The sequence below is a fragment of the Microtus pennsylvanicus genome, chromosome 5 (assembly GCF_037038515.1).
Source record: "Microtus pennsylvanicus isolate mMicPen1 chromosome 5, mMicPen1.hap1, whole genome shotgun sequence".
Taxonomy (NCBI): Eukaryota; Metazoa; Chordata; class Mammalia; order Rodentia; family Cricetidae; genus Microtus; species Microtus pennsylvanicus.
The window spans coordinates 115,537,799-115,561,239 of NC_134583.1; the positions used below are offsets into that span (position 1 = coordinate 115,537,799).

The window sequence follows — 23,441 nt, forward strand, 5'->3', positions numbered from 1 at the left end:
ATCCTTACGAATTAAAACAAATACCTGGTCAGACAGCTGCTATAACTTTCATAGTTCACAACAGTGTTTTTGTTTGGCAGTTGTCACTCCTAATGTCAGGGTTGGTCTGTTGCTGACGAGTAGGATGACAGTAGTGTGTCTTAAATCTCGGTACAAACACAAACGCTCTAGGGATGATGGCAACGTACAGTAGGCTCAGTAGGCTTGGGCGACCCTGAGTCATTTCTAGAAGGCTCTACTCATGTGAACACCTGAATCTTTACAGAAATTTTGGGAGACATGATCAGTGGCCAGGTTTCTTCTGTGACTTCTACAAGTTGAGGGTATGGAATTAAAGATTCATGTTTCAGTCAGGGGTTACTCAGTTGTCTAATGTTGCCAACAATCTAGTATTTCTCTTCATAATGCCAGTGCCAGTGGTCATAAGTTTTCTGAGACATAACTAGAATCATATATATTGCTAGCAAGTTTATTCTCATTTGATATGTCTTATGGAAAACCATTGCATTTTGAAGTTATTTCTCAAAATATTGATACAATTCAGTTTGCAGTACTAGTATAATTTAATTAACTATTTTGGTGGGCATTAGGAGTTTGTTTTAGTTTTAACATTTCAAGCAGTGCTGTATATAGTACAAGGCATGTATTTCTGCAAATGAACAAGCATAGCCATTGCCTAGATTGCTAGGTTTTCAATGGACTAAGTTTCACAGTGTGAGAGGTTGTCAGTTCTTAGAAAAAAGTTTCACAAGTTCTAGTTGTACCAGTAATGTACAAGAGGCCCATTTTCTGACTTCTTGGTGCTCATATTAGCAACATAACGTCTTTGTGAGTGTTCATATTATTGCCCTTTTAATCATGAGTTTGTCGTCTTCTGGTTGACTTCTGGGAACTGCTTTTGTGTTCTGAACACTTTTTGCTGCGTATGCTGAAGCTTTCTTTTGCTCCCAGTTGTGTTCTGCCTCCCAATTTTTCCTCAGTTCTTGGAATCCTTAAAATTGTGACAGTATCTGTGTAGGAAAATTTAGCAAGAATTAATATTATGTGCTAAAATGCTTAGCAGAATGCCTAGTCTAATAAATGTAAAAAAGTAACAGTGTCTCCGTTAAACTATGTTATGATCTTCATCCACTCTCCCTCCACTCCGTGAGAGCTACTGTCAGCATCTGTCTGTTCGTCTTCAGCTTTCCATCACGGACCGGACCAGACCGGTGTTGTTCCTGCTCGCTGTCTGGTTAGACTAGCTGCCTTTGCCCAAATGCTCTTCCTGCAGCCTCAGCCACTTCAGCACCATGCCTGCCTCTCATCGCTTGATTTGCAATTTCTGGCAGTTTTAGGGGGGAAAAAACATCTGTTTTAACTGATACCAAAGAGATTAATAAGAAAAATTCAAGAAATCATGTTGTAATTAGGAGCGGCGGGCTGCGTCCCCGGCACCCTCACGGCTAGCTTTACCAGAAATAATTACACGGAAACTATATTCTTTTAAACACCGCTTGGCCCATTATATCTAGCCTCTTCTAGGCTAACTCTCGCACCTGGACTAGCCCATTTCTAATAATCTGCTGTAGCCCACGAGCTGGCTTACCAGGAATGATCTTAATCTGCATCTGCCTGGAGTGGGAAAATCATGGCGACTCTCTGACTCAGCTTCTTCCTCTCAGCCTTCTGTTCTGTTTACTCCTCCCACCTATGTTTTAACCTATGAGGACCAAGCAGTTTTTTTATTGCTTAACCAATGAAATCAACAGATTGATATGTGACACTCCCACATCAAAATCACTTCTATCTTAACTCTGTATTCTTACTGAATGATTTTTGCAGCTTGCACAGTCAGACAAATGTGGTAGGTTAGAGCTTGAGGACTGCCTGAGCCAGAAAAGGACAGATGGAGGCTGTCCTGAGAGCATGACAATGAGCCTGGTGCATAATAAAGGACCAGCTCCAAAAAACCTGGGGACGATTATTATCTTACAAAGTCGGCTTTGGGAAGTTAAACTTTTCCTGATTAATTTAAATTTAATTTTCCAGCTTTTTTTTTACATTTAATTTTTTCCATTTGGAAGAATGTACTGTGTTACATATGTGCATAACTTAGAAGTTAGTTGCATAACTATTAAGACTGCAGACCTGCGCATCAAACAGACTCAAGGAGCTCATCAGTGCTGTTAAAACAGACTTGGGGATTAAGAATCTAACCTAAGCAGTATGAAAGTAAAAGGGCAATGCCTCCGTCCCTCAAAGGTTGATGGAGTTCCCTGCCCCTCAGAGTTCTGATCCTAAGTACTGTTCTCAGAGTAGCTGAAGAAGAGGCATAGGAGAGATCAATCTCAGGAACAGGTGGGAGAAAGATGGTACCCACTCTGTACTAAGAGAAGAAAGATGATGGTACCCTCTGTACTAAGAGATGGGTATGCCTCAGAAACTAGCATTTGAAAATGAAATGAAAGGGGTAGGATACCATCTTGGTAGGTTTAGAATATTAAAAACAAACAAATAAATTATTAAAAACCTGCATAGATAAATGTTAAAATTACTTAACACTAAAATTTACCAATCACCAGGTTACTAAATATTTCCCCTCCAAAAAAAAAAAAAACACCATTCCTCAATGTTTATTTAAATTTCTCATGTTGGCACTTACTTTTGACATTAAACCATTTTAAATAACAAGTTTTAAATGTGTCCCATTGTGGATGCCTCTTATCTGATGAGTTCATCTCCTCCGCAGTTTCGCTGTCTGAACTGCTCAACCTCGCAAGTCTGCTCTCAGGATGGCACTTTGTATCAGGTAAGAGGCACTCATGGCGGTACACATGACCATCACAGTGCCCTGTGCTTACCACTCCCATCCCAAACTCAAGTTCTCAGACTTGTCACTTTGTAAGAGCAATTTTTAAAGTCTTTCCAAACTTAAATAACAAGTTTCCCATTATTTCATTTCTCCCGAATTAACCATTTTACTGAACTAAAAATGAAATTGTGTGTAACAACTATTACTTATGAATCAGGAATTTTTAATAATCATTTATTTCATCCCCTGAGAAATCTCTAATCTGTCTTATATTGAGATGAAATGTCAAACTGAGTGACTCTAAATAGGGCTAGGGCTAACTCTTAATTGTGATCTGGCTGCTGGGCCCACCTAACTGCTGCTCTGGCTACCACAGAGGAATATGAGTTCACTTGTAACACACAAGGAGTTTAAACTTGTGTCTAAGAAAAACTTTTTTGTCTAATAAAAACACATTTTAGAAATTTGGGAAACAGGCTGGAGAGATGACTCAGCAGTTCAAAACCAGTTTTGATTCCCAGAGCCCACATCAGGTGGCTTGTAACTACCTAAACTCTGGTTCTAGGGCATCTGAGACCCTCACTGATATGCACATGCCCGCACACATACATATATTTAAAGGTAAATATTTTTAAATGGAGAACAGAAGAGTGTACAATACAGTAAAGGGCATAAATATTATATTACTAAATGCAGAGATAACATGGTCAGTCTTAATCTCATGGATGAGTTGTAGTATTTCTTTAAAATAATCCATTGCCCTTTTCCCCAGAAAATCATCAGTCTGGTTCCAGTAGTCAATAACTAGCAAACTTCAGTGTTGCAGTTTTAAGGTTGAGACAAATTAGTTTATATTGTGTCTTAAAAGAATACTTGTGAAGTCACTAAGCAGAAACTTTAATGAGCAGCATATCTAGAATTTTGCTCTTTTGGTTAATGCTGTGATTATGGGAATCTCAATTCATTAAAATGAGCTTTTTGATACATATTTTATTTTTAGGAATGGAGTTGTAGTAGGAGCTGCGGGCTGTGTTCCTGCAGCACGGCTCTCGGCCACCTGGCTAGCTTATGCCCCGAAATAACAACACACAAACTGTATTCATATAAACACTGCTTGGCCCATTTCTATTAATGTGTGTGGCACCACGAGGTGCGCTTACCAGGAAGATTCTAGCCTACGTCCATCTTGGGTCGGAGCTTCATAGTGTCTGCCCTGGAGAGGAGAGTGGCATGGCGATTGCCTAACTTCCTCTTCCTCCCAGCATTCTGTTCTGTTTACTCCACCCACCTATGTTCTATCCTATCAGGCCAAGCAGTTTCTTTATTAATTAACAATGACCTACCTCCATCATGGAGTAACCTGACACACTTGTAAATGGGCTAAGAGCAAGCCACCCGGAAAGGAAGCTGTTCTTTCTTTGTGCAGATGAGCACCAGGGCTGAGCAAACAGTTCAGCTGATGTAGTGAGATTGATAAACTCCAAATGGCAGGCGTGATAAGTCATGGTGATAACCTTGTCTGCATTATAACCCATGGTCCATCACTTCCACATCTGTCTTCATATTGCTGTCGGTCTCCTGAGAGGTGAAGTTGCTCCTTAGCTCTGATGCTAAGTGTAGAAGTACGTCGGATAAGACAAATCTTCACCCTCACACTCACTTCCTTTTCCTCAACGCTTCATTGTGGATAACAATCTTGTAAGAAAATTAAATCTTGCATTTAAATTTTCCCAAAATCATTTCATAAAGGGAGCGTCAATATGACAGTAGAACTTTACAGTGAGTACAGTTGGACTAGCACCAAGCAAGGTGGCACAGGCATTAAGCATGCATGTTTGTCTTGCAGAGGACCAGCGTTAAGTTCCTAGTACCCACATCAGGTGGCTCCAGGGAATGGACCCCTCCCTGGACAGTTTGGGCACCTGTATTCACATAAGCACAGACCCATACATATACACCTAGTTTAAAAATAAAAATAAAATCTTTTGAAAACTAGAACCAAATATCACTTTGAATATAAGTGCAAAGATATTACTAAATAATGTACAAAAATGTACTAAAGGGATAAAACCAAGGCCTGGTAGAATTTTTATCAGAAATGCAAGAATAGCTTAATATTATAGAGACAAAGACAAATAACAAGCTAGTATATCTCATGATACTCGAAAATGAAAATCAGTAAATGCTGAAAAGACATTTGATAAAAATCCAAGGTTAGTATTCATTTTCCTACTACTTAGTTTGAAGTTTGAAAATTGAAAACTGAAGTAATTACTTCAAATAAATCCTTTACCTAGATTTACCAATTAATATTTCACATTTTCTGTCTCCTCTTTGTCTCCTTGTATGCATCTTGGAGTTTTTTTTTTAATAAAACTGTTAAAAATAAGTCAAGTATAAGGGCAGGTGATTACAGAATTTTTTAGTCAAATATATATTTCCTCAAAACAGAGAACTACTCATGAATATCTCGAGTTCGTTTCACACACACAGACTTTAAATAGCATCTTAGATGTCATGCTGTGCACGAAGTCAAATTATGAAGTTAAATGTAACTCTGCATACTTTTTTTTTTTTTTTTTTGGTTTTTCGAGGCAAGGTTTCTCTGTGGTTTTGGAGCCTGTCCTGGAACTAGCTCTTGTAGACCAGGCTGGTCTCGAACTCACAGAGATCCGCCTGCCTCTGCCTCCTGAGTGCTGGGATTAAAGGCGTGAGCCACCACCGCCCGGCAACTCTGCATACTTTTACAATATCTTGTTTAACTGAACAAAGTTAAACTCACGCAAATCAGGAACTAGGTGTTTCTGGTCAGTCACATTTTCAGATAAGTCATGAATGGGACATGGTCACTGCCACCTGCAAGCAACAGTGTATCAGAACACTGAGAGCTCAAGTCAGGTGCTGATCTACACAGGCATGAGGAGAGAGAACTGCTCCCGGATAAGCTCTTGTCCAGGAGCCTCCAATTGCAGTGGTTCCAAGGGCTGAGGCAGAAATGTTCCTTTAAAAATAGATGTTGTGCATTGTAAGTATGCTTGGGGGTATTCTTCTAGCCCCGGAGCTATAGACATAAACATCAGGCGCAAGTTTTCACTCATAGAACAATTAGACCAAAAAAAAAAAAAAAGGAAATTTTAGTGTCCAAGGGAAACTAAGTAGATATAGATGTCTTGGTAACATATTTGTTTTGCAGGCATGAAGACTTGTATTCAATCCCAGAACCCATATAAAACTGGGCAGGTATATATTTAATCCCAGTCCTCTGGAAACAGAGACAGGTGGATTCTTGTGGCTCCCTAGCCAGCAAGTCTTACCTGTTGGCTAGCTCCAGGTGAATGACAGTCCCTGTCTCAGAAAATAAGGTGGACAGTCCTAGAGGAGCCATTCTCATGATTTCTTTTAGCCTCCACAAATGTGCATACACAGAGAGAGATGAACATGCACCTCCCCAGACACACACACACGGGAATATTTTGTACAGTAAGATAATCAAAGAAAAAATTCTTAAACGCGGTAGGTTTCAATCGTGAGGAAGACAGCCATGTGAGTATAAATACAGAACACTTAAAGCCAGGAGAACACACAGTGGCCTTGAGAAACAGGTGTGTCTCGCCATTCAGGATCTCCAAGGCCTTGGAGCAGGCAGGAGAGGGGATGTTGGAAATGGCACATTCAAAGACCACAGTGTTGGAGGTCGGATGCAGATCTGGGACTCTTGGTTAATTGCACTAAGACCACAGCAAGGCACTTCAACTCAAGTCTCAGATTATACACAGATACACACTCTTGATGGATCAAAACAATAAATGTTAAAAATTTTAATTGTATTGAAGAAAACATAGGCAAATGATATTTTAGCAGAGACGATCTTTCACACTTTACCTTTGAAAATTAAAGGGGACAAATCATGACTTAACTATTAATATTGAAAAGTACAAGGCAGAAATCTAATAAATTTTGCAGTATCTGACAGGAAGTGGATTAATGACATTAGATATAACAACTACTATATATCTGTAAGAAGAAACTTTCCATGATTGGACAAGCTATAGAAAGGAAATATAATTGACAAAATATAGATGTAATTAACTTTTTAGAAGTCAAGAAATAATGTAAAAATGATATTTTATGTTTATTAAATTGCCAAATTAAAAGGGGAAAGAAATGTCAGGAATTTGCACATTTCAGTAAAATTATTAGACTTCATGTGTCCACAGAACAAACACAAGTTTTGGGGGAGTGGAGAGAGAAAAAAAAAAGGAATCTTAGCCCCAAACAGAAAATGTCAGCCATTGACAACCAAGCTATTTTACTTCTATGTCTCTTTTTCACCTCCAATAGAATTGTTGCTGGACTCTATATAATGAACATATTCTAAAACGGGTAAATTTTAATTGCAGGAGTCAATCAGGAATAGAAAGTAAAGTTCGAAAGGCTGTAATAAGGGTAAGCTGGGGGTGGAGAGGAATAGAATGGGGCTTAATAAAGTTAGATAAGGTGACTGTCAGTGGTCTCAAAAAATCTGACGGCTTCAGAAATAGAGAACTTTGTGCTCAACTACCTGGTTATAAGCTGGTTCTGTAAGACCAGAGTAAAACTTAAGGTGAGTACAAGTAAACAGAATTACAAAGCAGAATAAGGCTAAGACTGTTGGAACCTTGCAAATCTGAGACGTGTATGCCAGCCCATTAAATCAGAAAAGCACTTGCTTAGTCTTCAGCTGAGAACAAGGCCCATGGCATCTTCACCACTCCCTTGTCCTGTCCTAGCTGCTCTTAGGACATAGCAGCATTGAGTCTCTGGAAGGGCATCTCAGGATTGCAGAATCTCAGTCAGTGCTCTCTCCTGAAGGCTTTGCACCTACCTATCCTGAGGTAGCAAAACATTGGTCAGTGGCCATCTCATTCTTTTCCTGATTCTTTGATAGTTAGCTCATTGAATCTCACTAAAAAATGAAAACCTGCCAGTTTTAGAACAGGAAAATTGTCAGTTCTGCAGACTGCTTTCTAATGATTTGGTTCTCTATGGTGGTGAAGGTGAAGGTGATGAAGCAGGTGGAGAGAGAGAGTGGCCCTTACCTCCATCTGCAGGAGGCCCTTCTCTCCCCGGGACTGTGTGTTGGGTACCTGGATGCCAGAGCCTTTGTACGGAGAACAGCACCAAGGACAATGAAAGCTTTTACTTTACTTACATCATCCAATAGCTGTGAACACTATATCATATTGAAAGGAGGCAGTCCCCATTCCATGTAACAGTTAGGAACATGTCTTCAATACTGTTAAAGAGCATTTCAAAATAGATCTTAAATACTAAAGGAAGGGGGTATCAAATGTATTAGCAATATTGTGGAAATTCCAGTTTTACCCATTCGCAGAATAGGGTCTCTTACTCTTGTGTGGTTTGGTGGGTTTTCACCAGCAGTAGCCATGGGAGAATCCAGGGCTCAAATGCTCAGCCCACAGAGTTGCTGGTTGGGTGCAGTGTGTAGTCCTCCATAGGCCCTCCACAGGAAGGGAGGGGAGGGGAAGGAGGACGGGAGGGAGAGGTACTGATAGTAACCTAAATGACAACCTAAATTTTTAACTTTTGTAATTATGATTATCAGTCAGTATAAATAATAATCCCCAGTTCTTCAGAGCTTTTCTGTGTAAACTCTCGTTCTCATGTAAACACAGTCTTACTCATGCTTTCTTTTTTATAGTCGTACCCCATGGTATTGCAGTACCGACCAAGAATTGATTTTGGGTAGGCCAAGGGGCCCAGCCTGCACGGAAGGAACCCTGCACTGTTTGTTTACTCGTCGACAGATTGCACAGTGACGGTGTGTGGACTCGAGAGACACAGTCTGATTGTCAGCATGCACATAAGGCATCGTCTGTCTCGAAATTGTCAGTTTCCTTCATGTCGTTTCTCTTAGGAGCAATCCAAGTGCCCTTCTGCTACTGACCATCTGCATAAGATACTCGTCTGTCTCACAGTGTGCAAGGCACGGCTGGACTCGGTTAGGTGTGCAGCCGTGACTGCTTTCTCAATATTTTGCTTGCCTGTTGCAAGATCGTTCTAATGTTAATTACACTAGTAAAATGGCTCAATCCTTGTGGTGTTGCAGTTTTCACATACTTAATACTTTTATTCTTGTTAAAATAGAGTACTGTACAAGAACCTAGTATAATTATATCTTGAAATTATTTTGTATAAGAATATATTTAGAAAAGTGGTTTCTGAACCACTGTCCTATTCTTGGTAAACTTTTATGTAAAAAAGAATAAACAGCCAAAAAAAAAAACCAAAATACCAGCTCATTCTTGAGTGTAAGTCCTTTTGTGAAGAATTCCAGTTACCTTTTGACCAGAGCACATTACAATGTGAGATACCCTGAAAGGTCTGGGTAGTCTCTGCCATTGCACAGGAAGGCATATTAGCCCTTCACATTGAAAACATATATGATTTGGACAACTGAAGTTCATAACGTTGGCAGCTGATCATACTGACTTGTAATAAATTAATGTGTGAGTATGTTGACGTCTGTTACTGTCTTAGGGAAGTGGTGTTGCTTACAGAACTCCATTGGTTGTCTGGCCCATGTTGTGTGCATCATTGCATTGTTGACGCCGTTCTAGGAAGTATCGTTTCTTCCAGGTCGTCCTTAGGCGTGTGCTGTGGCATGCAGAGGGTTGTTATGATGGTTTTAAATACTAAGATGTTAGGTGATATTCGCTCGTTTATGGATTTCCAAAAGATTGTTAGCTGCACAGCACATATCCAAACCATACGCACAAAACAAAATAAATGCCATGTAGTAGATAAATATTCTAACCAAAATTAGTGGTTTGGGGTAGTTTATTAGGTTACTGTAGTAAACAGGAGAAGTGGGATTGTTGTTTTAACTGTGAGTTCATTAAAGGTGGGTGTACCAGAAGTGAGAACCACGATGGTGTACTTGATGTTGGCAATTTGCTTCCATCTTCCATTCATTTTAAAATTAGCCTGCAAGTCAGGTCCTCTGTTACCTTATTACATGAGTAATGTTTTAGCTCTTGTAAAATACATAGTTGAAAAAGAAAACTGTGGAATATGTCAGTTGGTTGCTTTGAAACAAGTTAACTTCTGAGGGGTGGGGAAATGAGGGAAGATGACCGCTTAGAGAAATCTGACAAGAGCACTGCGTGTTCACACATCGTTGTTAAGACTGAACACGGGTGCTCTATGCTTTCCAGCAAAATATGTCATAAGCTAATGCTTTCTGGATTCCAGAGTGCGCCATAGAAATAAAACAGCCCTAAGAAATAACAAAGTGCAGCTCAATCTTGGCGTATTTCATAATATAAAAGTTTAAAAGTTTGGGATTATTTTTCCTTTTATCTTTTTTTTTTCCAAGTCAAAAAGTGTATTAAAGTTCGCTGCATTAGAAGACCACAGCATCTTTAACTTCATCTTGTTAGAATGGCCGTTCCTGGAAGAACTCACAAGCAGGGCTTAAAAGGCAGTTCATTTACTCTAAAGTTTAGAGACGATCATTATACTTGACAAAAAAAAAACAATTTATTATCTGACTATAGAAATGATTTTGACATTTTATAAAACCTAGTTGCCCCTAAAAAATTTTAAAGATACTATATTTGTCATGTTTAGATAAGTGTATTTTAAACATGGAGGTTAATTATAATAAACTTAAGTCAAAATCAGTTTTGAAAGCCACACGCTGACTCAGCTGTTTGGCTCCCCAACCAAAACTTAAGGCCATAGGTGAATTAAATATATAAGATTACTTTAAATTTTGCTAGTTGCCTGACATGTTACGACTATTTTCCAAGGGATACATAGGAAACAGTTAATAAAACAGCCGTTTTATAAAAATTCTTCTTTATTTAATGTTATGCATTGGTGTTTTCACTGAGATGCAATAGAGTATGTGCCAAAACACACCATTAAGGACGGCTGATGTCATATGGAAACATGAGTAATGTGGTATTGCTGGTGGCATCGGGCTTTTTCAGCCGCCTCCTCTGGTACATCAGCCAAGTGTGGAACATTTCCTTGACTGGTGTGACACGTACCCGCTGTGGGAAACATGAGCAGACACTGTTTGTGGCCAGCTTTACATGTACAGAGTTTCTTTAGCATGACCCTGTGTATTTAAATAATCTTCAGGAATAGCACTCTGGATCTATACACTTAAGAATAAATTAACATTATTCTTCAATCTGTTGTTCCTTAAGAAATAAACTAAAGAATTCTACTCCAGAAAAGATTTTGTTACCTGTTTTACCTGCCTTAAAAATCAGACATAAAGAGACCAAGGAATCTTGGCTATAAAAATGCCTGTGGTCTGTAAGAATCTCTTTAAATTGCAGTAATCACATCAGTTAATAGAGAAATGAAAACGTCCTTTTCCAAGCTTAAAAAATAAACTAAAAGGCTCATTGATGAGGTTATATTAAGTCTGAGATTTGGGTATCGAGAATAATGGTTTTTGGCAGCTTTTACATATTCCTTATTCACCAAGCATCTGCCCCACACTAGTGTGTTTCACAGGACAAATGCAGTGAGCACAGAAGAAAGAATTCAGTGTGTTAATATAATGTCGTGAACCGTTAAGCTTTACTGACTGTTTAAAAGAAAGTGCCTCATTGCTAAAGTGCATTCTGTTTTAGGTTTCCTGCATAAGTCTCCAGTCATCTATATTTGTCTCATAACTGGTCTCATATCTAAACAGGCACTTAACAAGCTAAAGTAGTCTTTTTAGAAAGAGTTTTATAAGAATATAGGTATCACCAAAGATGTTTTATTGTTAGTAACCATGTTGGAGAGAGTTTGGACAGTTGAGAGGGTGGGAACTGTTAGACTGTGACATCTCTTACTGAAGCATTGCCCATGATGCACTGCGGTGAGATTTCTGGGTGGGGCGGGTCAAGTGTCTCCGCTGTAGCCAGCATATTCCCCTTCAGGTGTGTGCACCTTTGCTTCAGCACCAGGCAGTGGATCTTAGAAAATCCTCAAGTGTGAGGAAGAAAGAAATACCGTCCCCATGAAAATGGGTGAAATACAGACTTAGAAAATTTAGATTTTTAAATTTTAAGACGCCTTTTATTCCATGGAGGTGGCCTGAAGGAAATTACGCCTGTTTAGCTCCGGGCTTCTTGGTAGACACGCTTTAGTAGAAGTGCCGAAGGGCCTGCCTGTGTAGGACATACATAGTACATCCTACTGGATTTACAGATGCACTTTCGCTGCTTTGAAAAGCGAGATTCCCCAAGGGCCTGTGATTGTCTTTTCTTTAAAAGTGACTTTCTTAGCAGTTACTTTATTGTTATTAAACTTAGCCATATGGCAAAATTTTGACAAAAAGCACTGAAAAATGTTTCAGCACGCCATTCTTTTTCTGGGGTTGTTGGTCTGCTCTGCGCCACCACTAAGGTAAAATCCGCCTGAGGTGGACCAACCGCAGAGTGGATGAAACTGCCCCACGGTCCTGTGTAGTCTGGTCTGCAAGCACTGTGCAACTGAGCCATCCATATCCCTCATCCATTCCTCTGATTGGATAAGGAATTCTCTAGAAATCTGCTTTATATCAGTGAAACATAAGTCTGAATTTGCCAAAACTTCTGGGTTAGAATCATAACGCCCTGAAATGCTGTTCCGGTTGTTTACAGTGTGTAAATCCTCTGGAGAACAGTAAGGGACGTACGTGGTGCATCTGCTGGGCCTGCTTCATGGGAGCCTGAACAGATCTCTAGAGACCAGACGCCCTTCAGAGCACAGAATCACCATGGGGTTGGGTTTACTTGGTGGGCTTCGCTCCAGTGTGTTTTGATTGAAAACATGAGATTAAGATAAAATGTATAAAATGTCCTTAGTAGCTTTAATTGGATTAAGTTGTAGTGTTTCTCAGGTCATTTGAAAGTCCTTCTTTTCCTGGAACATGATTTTCACAAATAGTAAGTTTACACCATATTTTCTAGTAGAATTAAAATATTTGGGCGCTTTTTCAGAAAATGATATAATTTTCTGAAAATTAAACATTTCAAAAGAATCGCTTTAAATTCTCATGCAGATGTCCCTGTCCTCAGGACACCTTTCCATGATCCATGCAGATGATTCAAAATGGCGGCTTTCCAGGAAGGTGTTTATCTTAATTGTCTTTGACTCTAGAATCAAGGGTAACAGATGTGTTAACTACCAGGCCTAGCTTTCTTTGGTCTTGTAGCGCTTACTAGAAAGCCAGCTGTAGCACACATGGGGACATCTCCACAGTCTGGTGTATTGACATGGGACCAGGAGCGGCTCCTCTACACATGGGCATGTCTGGAGGTCACCCTAGCACTGTGGAAGGCCGGCTTTCTTTTGCAGTCTCTTTCAGAATGGGGGTGGGGGTCTAAGTGTCCTTACGAAGCTGTGGTCTAGGACAAGAATGTGGGGGGAGGGGGGTGTGTTCCTTCACTTTGCTGTGCCTGGCAGCTCAACAGCAATCATTTCTTAGAATAGCCCTTGCGGTAAATCTAGCACAGAATAGATTGTAGAGTTATGTTGCTAATTTTATTTTGAAATACGAAATATTTTAAGCTTTTTGTCAAAAGTGGTAACATCTTAATACAAATAAAAACCTTTTTGTGGTTGTAAGATTTAGCTTATGAATCATTCAAATTGAAGTGAAAGAATTGCCAGGTCATTGTTAATGACGTAGTCTATCAAGAGTCTATGTATTTTTGTAAAGGAAAAGCACCTGTAGATATTTAATCAGTACAAGGTCTATGTCTGTTCCGCAGAAAGAAAATGCTGCTTAGAGATTCTCTTTAAATATTTTTTATTTTTGTGCTCATGTATTTTCTGTTAATCTATGGAATGTTCTGTACAAAACTGTATGACTGTACTGTTGAGCTGGATGGTTTTTGTTGTTGTTTTTTTAATTCTGGGCTTAGCCATGTATATTTGACCATGTTGAAAATAGTATCTTTGTTATTAAATTTTTGATTGCATATTTATTGCTTGCCTGTTTAGTGTTACTTGGTATATGAAGGCGTAAGTCACAAACAATGCCACACCAGTTTGGAATTATGATTAATAGGGTGGTATTTATTTAAAGGGGAAAAAACTTACAGATCACCGTCCCAGACAACAGCCCTCTGCGCAACCAGGAAGGGAGTCTAGTCGCCCGGTGGAGCAGGAAGTGAAGAGAGAGAGGAGAGGGAAGTGGCTGCTTTTTTTAAAGGGAGAGAGACCACACCCCAATGGGCTGGTATCTCAGCGGCTATAGGCTGGAGGAGTGGAAGGACCTCTCACAACAGGTATAGACTACTACCTCTGTTAAAAAAACGTTCCTTTAAGTCATTTGCATAGCAAATTTTACTGAGCTTTATTGAGTATTTGAGATTATAACTAAGTGTTATGGAACGTTTCTGAAGCTGTGTCTGCCCCTTAACTAGTACCTCAGGTATCTACCTGCACATGCCAAACTATTCAAACCCAGGGAGTCTCTAGAAAAGGTAATTATGCACCAAAGACTCAAGAGATTTGAAAGACTTTCCTCCACCACTTAGAGAACTTGGCTTTGAACATTCCTCACTGGTGGGTCGGTCGGTCGGTCGGTTGGTCGGTTGGTTGGGTCGTTGGAGGTGGGGTTTATTTGGTTTTCTTTGTTTTTTGTTTTTCTTAAGGCCTTCAAAGCAATGCTTGATAACCTATGTGTTACAATCGCTGCTAACACAAAGCTTGACTTGTCTTTAGGTGTTATACCTAATTTCAACCCTTCTATGTCTGGTGACAGTGCAAGGTTTACAGAAAGTTATGATAAGGATGACATCAGTGACCGTGGACATTGTAAGCCCCTTGTGGTTTGCCTGGTGTCATTCTTAAGTCTCTTGTGTATTAGCTCGTTTGGGTCTGATTGCAGCCCTCTTAAGATACGTTCTGTTAGTAGCCTCACTCACTATACAAGGAAAGAAACTCAGGCATGTAGGACTTGTGGTCCCTGGCCAGAGTTCTCAAAGCCAGAGGACGTAGGCTTATGCCGTCTGACTCCGGTGTCTTTGGGGTCATCTTTTAGCTATGTCTCAGTGCACCCTGCATGCCATTTGCTTCAGAATTCCAGTTAGGCTAAAGACAGACCTCTGAGTCCGAAAGGCGGGAAGGCTTTTCCCTGTGCTCCACTGATGTTCGTGGATCATGAAGGTAGCGAGACAGCTCAGGCCCTCAGTATGTTGAGATGCAGCTGGATTCGGCCTCCAGCCTCTTACCTCTACTTTCACCATGGATGCTCAGAATGGAAAAGAGCAGGAAGGATCCTGCACAGGGAGTACGTGGACTAGGCACACTTCATCCTCCTTGCATGGCATTGGCCAGAAGCTGGGAGGACTAACCAGAGGACCTGGTAAAGCCATGGCCAAGCAGGAGAACACATTCAGCACAAACAGATAAATGTTTTACTTTCTGCACTTGCATTCAAGAGAGGAGGTCATAGCTTACCTGGGACTTCACAGTGTTCTTGTCAACACAGGTTTGGCTGTTACCTCTAGTTTAGAAGGATATGGAGGGTCTTGTGTGTGGGCTGTACCTGAGGAGTTCAACTTTTTATGTATCTGGGAATTTACAGGTGATATTTTCTGGAAGCCAAGTCAAAAAGGATCCTTAACATTCCAAGTCCCGCCATGGAGTTTAGTGCCAGGATAGCTACCCTAAAGATGAGATGGGAATCGTGTCTATCAAGGCTAAGTAACACAGTGAAGGAAACTGCCCTGTTTGTTCAAACTAACCTCACTGGGCAGACCCACTCTTCACAGGCGACTCGGGGTTCCTGTTTCTTCAGACCTCAAGATCTCCTTATGAACCCATTTCTCCTGCTCAGCCCTACTCCTTTAAGCTCCGCACACCCGGGTCCTCACCCTATAAAGCTATCCTCAGACAGCACTGTCTCTCTCAACAAGACCTCCTCCAAGCCCTGCCCAGAACAGCCAGCATTCCCTCTCACAGCCCCATCCACCCTCCAAGGCTGGTGACAACCATTTGGCCTTGCTCATCCTGAACCCACAAGCTTCCCTTGGAGTCCTGTTCCATCTAACAAAAGCGCACTCTTTACCTGCTCACCTGGTGAATCCCTGCCCTTATCAAGCCCCAGCCTTCCCCCGGAGCCTCTGTGGAAATGGCAGGGTCCTGCATTTGCAGCATCCTGCTTTCACAAAGCCAGTCCCTCCTTGAAGTGGACTCTCCTAGGAAATCCTGTGTAACTCCTGCACCCCTGTGTAACTTCCTGCTGCTCCTACAAGCCTGCGCCCTGCAAGACAGGCTTTCTGATGCTCTGTACCCTCACTAAACTGCATAGCCCTTTCTCCCTGAACTCTGTTCCTTCTTAGGAAACCCTGTTCCACCCCAGAAACCCTGTCCTGGAGAAGTTGCGTCCCTGTTGTAAGCCACTGGTCAGCCATAGAAGCCAGGCAGCGGTGGCACACACCTTTAATCCCAGCACTCGAGAGAAAGAGGCAGATGGATCTCTGAGTTTTAAGGCCACTGTGGGCTATACGAGATTGAATCTGTCTAAAAGAGAAACAGAGCTTATACAAAGATGATTCCAGCACTTGGGATCCCATGCCTTTAATCCCAGCACTAGGGAGGTGTACAGGAATGATAAAGCTGGGCGGAGAGAGGAATATAAGGCGGGAGGAGACAGACGCTTAGATGCAGTCTGAGGGTTTGTAGAGACAGAATCGCCTCTTCGATCTGAGCGTTGGTAGAGAGGTAAGAACTTTCTAGCGGCTGGCCACTCTACTCTGATCTTCAGCATTAATCCCTATATCTCACTCTGGGTTTTTATTATTAATACCAACTAGAATTTGTGCTACACTCACCTGTGGGCTTTCCTGGAGTTTCCTTTTAAGTTGCATTTATAAGGCCATCCATTGTAAGGTTATATACTGCATCTGCTCACAGATCCCCCCCCTTCTAAAACTGCTGCCCCTTCTTCAAAGCTTCGCTGCTCCATATAGCTCCAATCTCCTTATATAGCACTTTCTCCTAATCCCCCAACTGACTTGAACATAGCCTACAGAGTCCCAGACCTCCTGTGTGGCCTGGATCCTTCTAGAAGGCCCTGATCACATGTATGCCCTAGGTCCATCCTTATAAGCTCTACTTATTCTACAAACCTTGCCAGCTCCCTAGGAAGCCTTTGTTCCTTCTAGAAAGCTCTCACCTGCTACAAACTCTTGTGCTTCCTAGGAAGTTCTACTTTCTATGAGCCCTGCTTCTCACAAAACCCACTCCTTCAAAGCCTTGCCTTCGTGTCTAGTATTGTATGTCTCCCGACAGAGTTCTGTTTGTCGTACAAGCCCCTTACCCTGTTGGATGCCCAAGCCTGGAGAAGCAATGTGTGCCTGAACTCTCAGCCACTTAGGAGATTGAGACAGGAGGAATGATTGAGCCCAGTAGTTTGAGACCAGCGTAGGCAGCATAGACAAACCCTGACTCAAAGAAAGATGCTAAAATACCTGTGTCCAACAAAAGCCTGTCTTGTTTTTCATACGAAGCCCTGGACCTACTTACAGTGCCCTATTTCTTCTACTGCACAGCTTATGCCCTACCAAGCACATCTGGCCACACTATTTTACTCCCATAGCACCTTCCTCAAAACCACTGATTTCTTTGCAGGAGATTATGAGCCTAGACAGGGGTATTGTTCATGTGACACAGAGCTTACACCATAACCAGAGTAAAAGGTAGTGAATGAAGCTGATTACAGAGGGGATTGATACCCACAGCAGTCTTCAGCACTGTCCACTGCCTCCTTCTCTGACATGGGCTCCATCTCCAGTTGAGAATTTCTGTGGTAAGTACAAAAGATGTCAGTTCATAAACACATTGCCCACTTGGGATAAGGTTCCCATATCCTTGTGTATGGTGGAGGCAGGATCTGATCTACCTTCCTGCGCCATTGTTCCCCCCGCATTGTATAAAACAGGGGCTGGAGAGATTGCTCAACACTTTAGAAGATGTGCTGCTCTTACAGACGACCCGGGTTTGATTCCCAGTACAAACATGGTGGCTCACAACCACCCATAGCTCCAGTTCTGGGTGACCCAATGCTCTTTTCTGACCTCACCAGTGCCAAATACATCACAGTGTGCATTCCCTACTGCAGGACTACAGGCTAGGAGACACAGAGGGCCCCCAGGGAAATGTCAGTGAGACTCAAGCCAATAGAAGTGGGGATGGAGGGAGGGGATGTCTTCCACAGCTCCCAAAAGCTGCCGAAACAATCATCTGCCACCTCCATACCATCCTGTATCACAACTGTCACAACTGCCACCATCGTAGCACTGCCAACACTCCCACGACTGTACCAGCCCTGTTCCCAGTACATGCACATCTCCCAGGCCTGTTCCTGCCATCAGCACCACCACCATCGCTGTGCTCATCAGCACCACCACCATCGCCATTTCCACCATCGCCATTTCCACCATCGCTGTCTATTATCACTCCCCTGTCATGCCAACCGCCACCACACCACCCGATCGCACCACCACCATCGCCATTTCCACCATTGCTGTCTATTATCACTCCCCTGTCATGCCAACCGCCACCACACCACCCAATCGCACCACCACCATCGCCATTTCCACCATCACTGTCCATTATCATTCCCCTGTCATGCCAACCGCCACCACCATACCACCCGATCACCATCTTCTCTACCACCGCCGTTACTACTGTTTCCATCGCCGTGACCACGCCACAACCACCATGCCATCTACCCACCTCCACCTTACTAGGTTCCAGGCAAAGGTCTTAGATAGCAGGTGGGGAAGGTGACCCAGAACGTGAGAAGGTAACTTGAAACCACAAAAAAAGCAGCCACAGACAAAGCCTCGCTGCTTTAGGAAGCGGGGGGGGGGAGGGGGGTTGGGGATTGGGGGCAGAGAGCTGGGTTCAAGTTCAAAGAGATGGAAGGAGCTCTCAAAAAGCCTTCCCTAGCCTTGTCTAGGACCTGACATCCAGGGCTCCCCACACCACCGGGGCTCTACCAACCACCTTTCCTGGTCCTGCTCTGGGATAGCTTCTGTCCAAGGTAGCCTAGAGTTCTAGCTTAAAGCTTGTTGTGGATAAGGAAAAGGGATTCTGGGTCACACCAGGATGGCTTTAGTCTTCATTTGATCCCTCCAGCCGAGTGGTCTTGGGTGGGTAGGCTACATCTCCCTCTGGTTCTTGCCTTGGCTGCTCTCTGGACATCCTTTCTGATAAACTGCTACAGCTGCCACATCCCATGCATCAGCAAACCTATTCTGCAATATTCCAGTATCAGCCAGCCTATTCTGCAGTATCCCCCAAGTCAGCCATTCTACAGTAGCCCATGTGTGAGACAGCCTATTCTGCAGTACCCCAGCATCAGCCTATTCTGCAGTATCCCAGCATCAGCCTATTCTGCAGTATCCCAGCATCAGCCTATTCTGCAGTATCCCAGCATCAGCCTATTCTGCAGTATCCCAGCATCAGCCTATTCTGCAGTATCCCAGCATCAGCCTATTCTGCAGTATCCCAGCATCAGCCTATTCTGCAGTATCCAAGTATCAGCCTATTCTGCAGTATCCCAGCATCAGCCTATTCTGCAGTATCCCAGCATCAGCCTATTCTGCAGTATCCACGTATCAGCCTATTCTGCAGTATCCACATATCAGCCTATTCTGCAGTATCCCAGCGCAAGCCTATTCTGCAGTATCCCAGCATCAGCCTATTCTGCAGTATCCCAGCATCAGCCTATTCTGCAGTATCTCAGCATCAGCCTATTCTGCAGTACCCCAGCATCAGCCTATTCTGCAGCATCCCAGCATCAGCCTATTCTGCAGGATCCCAGCATCAGCCTATTCTGCAGTACCCCAGCATCAGCCTATTCTGCAGTATCCCAGCATCAGCCTATTCTGCAGTATCCCAGCATCAGCCTATTCTGCAGTATCCCAGCGCCAGCCTATTCTGCAGTACCCCAGTATCAGCCTATTCTGCAGTATCCCAGCATCAGCCTATTCTGCAGTATCCCAGTATCAGCCTATTCTGCAGTATCCCAGCGCCAGCCTATTCTGCAGCATCCCAGCATCAGCCTATTCTGCAGTATCCCAGCATCAGCCTATTCTGCAGTATCCCAGCATCAGCCTATTCTGCAGTATCCCAGTATCAGCCTATTCTGCAGTACCCCAGTATCAGCCTATTCTGCAGTATCCCAGCATCAGCCTATTCTGCAGTATCCCAGCATCAGCCTATTCTGCAGTATCCCAGCATCAGCCTATTCTGCAGTATCCCAGCATCAGCCTATTCTGCAGTATCCCAGCATCAGCCTATTCTGCAGTATCCCAGTATCAGCCTATTCTGCAGTATCCCAGTATCAGCCTATTCTGCAGCATTCACGTATCAGCCTATTCTGCAGTATTCACATATCAGCCTATTCTGCAGCATCCCAGCATCAGCCTATTCTGCAGCATCCCAGCATCAGCCTATTCTGCAGTATCCCAGCATCAGCCTATTCTGCAGTATCCCAGTATCAGCCTATTCTGCAGTATCCCAGTATCAGCCTATTCTGCAGCATTCACGTATCAGCCTATTCTGCAGTATTCACATATCAGCCTATTCTGCAGCATCCCAGCATCAGCCTATTCTGCAGCATCCCAGCATCAGCCTATTCTGCAGCATCCCACGTATCAGACAGCCTCTGCTGCAGTATCCTCAGCACACAGCTAGTCTGCAGTGTTTAGCCATCAGTCCCAGCTAGGGCTTTGCCCACAGTGCTGCTCAGCAAGAACAAACTGAGAGCACTAACTCTACATTGGGAACACACAGCTTCTGTTCATTCACATTTGCAACCTCACCATTCCTCCTGTATTGTCAAGGGGAGTCACTGACCTGGACCTAGACATGGGTCTGCTTGTGGAATGTTCTAAAGATGCCCTTCACAAGTACCACAACACAAGGGCATGTCTTCTCCTGTGCTTCCAAGAAATGTTGTAAGGTCTTGGAGAGATGGCTTGGCTGATAAAGTGCTGGCCATGCAAACATAAAGACCCGAGTTCAAATCTCCACCACCCTTGTAAAATAAATCCCAGAATGGTGGTGCACATCTACAAGCCTGGACCTCAGAGGGATGGGAGGAAGCAACAGGTGGGCTCTCTGACCAGGCAGTCTGGCCTAATAGGTGAGCTCTAGGTGCAGTGAGAGACTCTGTCTCACAAAATAAGATGCCAACTGACCAAGGAAGACATATAGTTTAGACCTCTGTGGTACACATGCACACACATGCATACGTACACACACACACACACACACACACACACACACACGCACACACACTTTAACAAATAGTTGTATGAGCATCAACTAGAGCAGAGGCAAATACCATCCAGTTAGGCTCCCTGGCCAGAGGTGGTTGTTGGGATGGGAAGAGAAGCTGTGATCTCTCGTCTGAGAAACTACAGGATAGTGCTTACTTAGAGTTTGACAACTGGATTCCTACCCCTCCCCACCGCGCCCCCGCCCCCATCTCTAACTTCCTCTTTACTGGTGAAAACCCCTGATTAAACAGTTCAAGGAAGAAAAGGTTTATTTGGGTTCGCAATTTCAAACGGTGTAGTCCACCATAGTGGCGGAGACACTGAGGCTGACGCAGCCTCGTCCATAGTGTCAGAAGCACACAGCTGATGCTTCTCAAACTGTGTTCAACCAGGAAGTGGAGGGCGGGCATGGGCAAGAACCGGGAGTGAGTATAATCCTCAGGAGGGCACCTTTGCTGGCTGATTTCCGCCAATTGGGTCCCATAGCCCAAAGGTTCTGCCACTTCCCAAACAACTCCACTCTCTAGGGACCCGGTTATAGCACAGGAGCCTGAGGGTGACACTTCTGTGCACGAGAGGCTAGCAGCCTGTTCAGTAGCCTTCTGTGGACAGTTACACTCCTGTCCTGCTAGGTCTGCACTCTCTTCTACAAGGCCATTTTGCAGAGTTTCCTTTTAGGAATTTTTAACTCTCTTTTCCTCTCCTATGTGTCCGGCAAGTTACTTCACCCTCAAATAAATATGCGCTGCCTGCTGTTGTATCAGGACACCCTAGCTGAAGGGTTCCAGCTTAGAGGAGCTATGCCATCACAGCAAGTGTGTTATTTAGGTGAAACTCAACAGAGGCATTGTTTGCAGTAGTCGGAGAGTGAAGCCACTATAAATGGGAACCTGAAGAGAATTGATAAAGCCACCCTCTGGAGCCAGAAAGAATGAAACACATCTGTGTTCTAGGGGGAGAAATCGTACCTGCCATCTTGTTACAAGGGAAGGAGCAAGGTGTAGTGTTATGTAGCCATCATGACTCCTCTGTGCCACGAACCTGTAAGTACATACTGAGAGAGTCATTACAGGGTGAGAATGGTTGTCTTTGAGGAAGAAGTTGCTTAGAAAAGTAACGTTCGTGCTTATGGTCAGAAGGTCTTATAGTTTTCAACCCGTTCATCTCCAAAGCCAATTATATGAATGCATAGGTGTTTCTCGTTCTGTACTCCTCTAGATTATCCAAGTTGAAGGAGTACAAAAGTATGCCACATCTTTATTTTCAATATGTACAGCAGGAATGGAGAGAAGGTTAAGAGTGGATTCTGCTCTTCCAGAGGACCTGGTTTCAGTTTCCAGAACCCACCTTTTGTGGCTCACAACTGCCTGAAACTCCAGCTCCGGGGATCCAGTGCTCTCTTCTGGTCTCAATGGGCACTTCACTTACATGCACAAACCCAAACTTGATTACACATATACACATAATTAAAAATAAGAATTTTAAATTAAAAGCTACAACAATGTAAACGAGATGTTTGCTTTTCTATCTTGCTACACCAGGATGCAAGCTACATGCAAGCAATGGCCTCCTCTCTTTCCACGGTCATATGCCTGTGATTAGAACAGGGACAGTCACATAGCAAACATTTAGTACAAAGTTTTTAGCAAGAGAAAAATCTATATTTAAATGTTTTTAAACTCTGAGAATTTCATACAATGTATTTTGATCATATTCACCTCTAACTCCCAGATCTCCCTGCATCCCTCTCTCTCAACTCTGTGTTCTGTGTGTGTGTGTCTGTCTGTCTGTGTGTCATTTAATGACCCACTGATTCCAATTTGTGTTGTCCATACACTTGATGGGGTGCCATCCACTGGAGTGTGGCCGTAGCCCAGGCATCATCAGCTGTCCATAGCTCCTCATCACACAGTGCCGGAATGGTGACGGCTTGATCTTGTGCAAGGTCTGTAAGTTCATACGAGAAGCTGCTCTGTTGTGCTCAGAAAGGCACCATTTGCTCCAGTCTTACAACAGCTCTATCCTTAAAAAAAAAAACATATCTATCTTAACAAATTTATCATTGCCATCCCTCTCATCATTCCCGGGTCTTTATTGTTAAACTGAAGAATCCGAAATTCTCTGCCTCCATTGTAGTGGGCCCTGAATTGAGGTTGCCATTCCCTATGTCATGGGTTGTTATGATAAAGGGGTAGGAAAACCACAAGCCTGAAAAACAAATTAAAATTATCAAACGATAAAGTTTTAGGTAACAAAGCAAGGGTTTTTATTCTTAAGAAGTCTGGATGCCAGTTTATAGTTAACTCATTCAAACTGTGAGCTACCACAAAAGAACATTTGACTAATGC

The 23,441-nt window shown here is 42.9% G+C and overlaps 1 protein-coding gene across 9 annotated transcripts in view; it reads left to right on the top strand.

The window, feature by feature from the left end:
• The window catches only part of Pcgf5 (polycomb group ring finger 5), a 123,342-nt gene extending 109,566 nt beyond the window's left edge, over positions 1–13,776 (top strand). For 6 of the 9 annotated variants that reach the window (XM_075973903.1, XM_075973901.1, XM_075973905.1 and 3 more), the window contains exons 9-10: positions 2,732–2,791; positions 8,496–13,776. In XM_075973903.1, coding sequence (XP_075830018.1) covers positions 2,732–2,791; positions 8,496–8,543 — 108 coding nt within the window. In that variant the 3' untranslated portion in view covers positions 8,544–13,776. Of the gene's footprint in view, positions 1–2,731; positions 2,792–7,194; positions 7,241–8,495 lie in introns of all 9 variants that reach the window. The other 3 variants (XM_075973907.1, XM_075973910.1, XM_075973906.1) reach the window with 2 other exon arrangements.
• Positions 13,777–23,441: the final 9,665 nt, after the last annotated feature.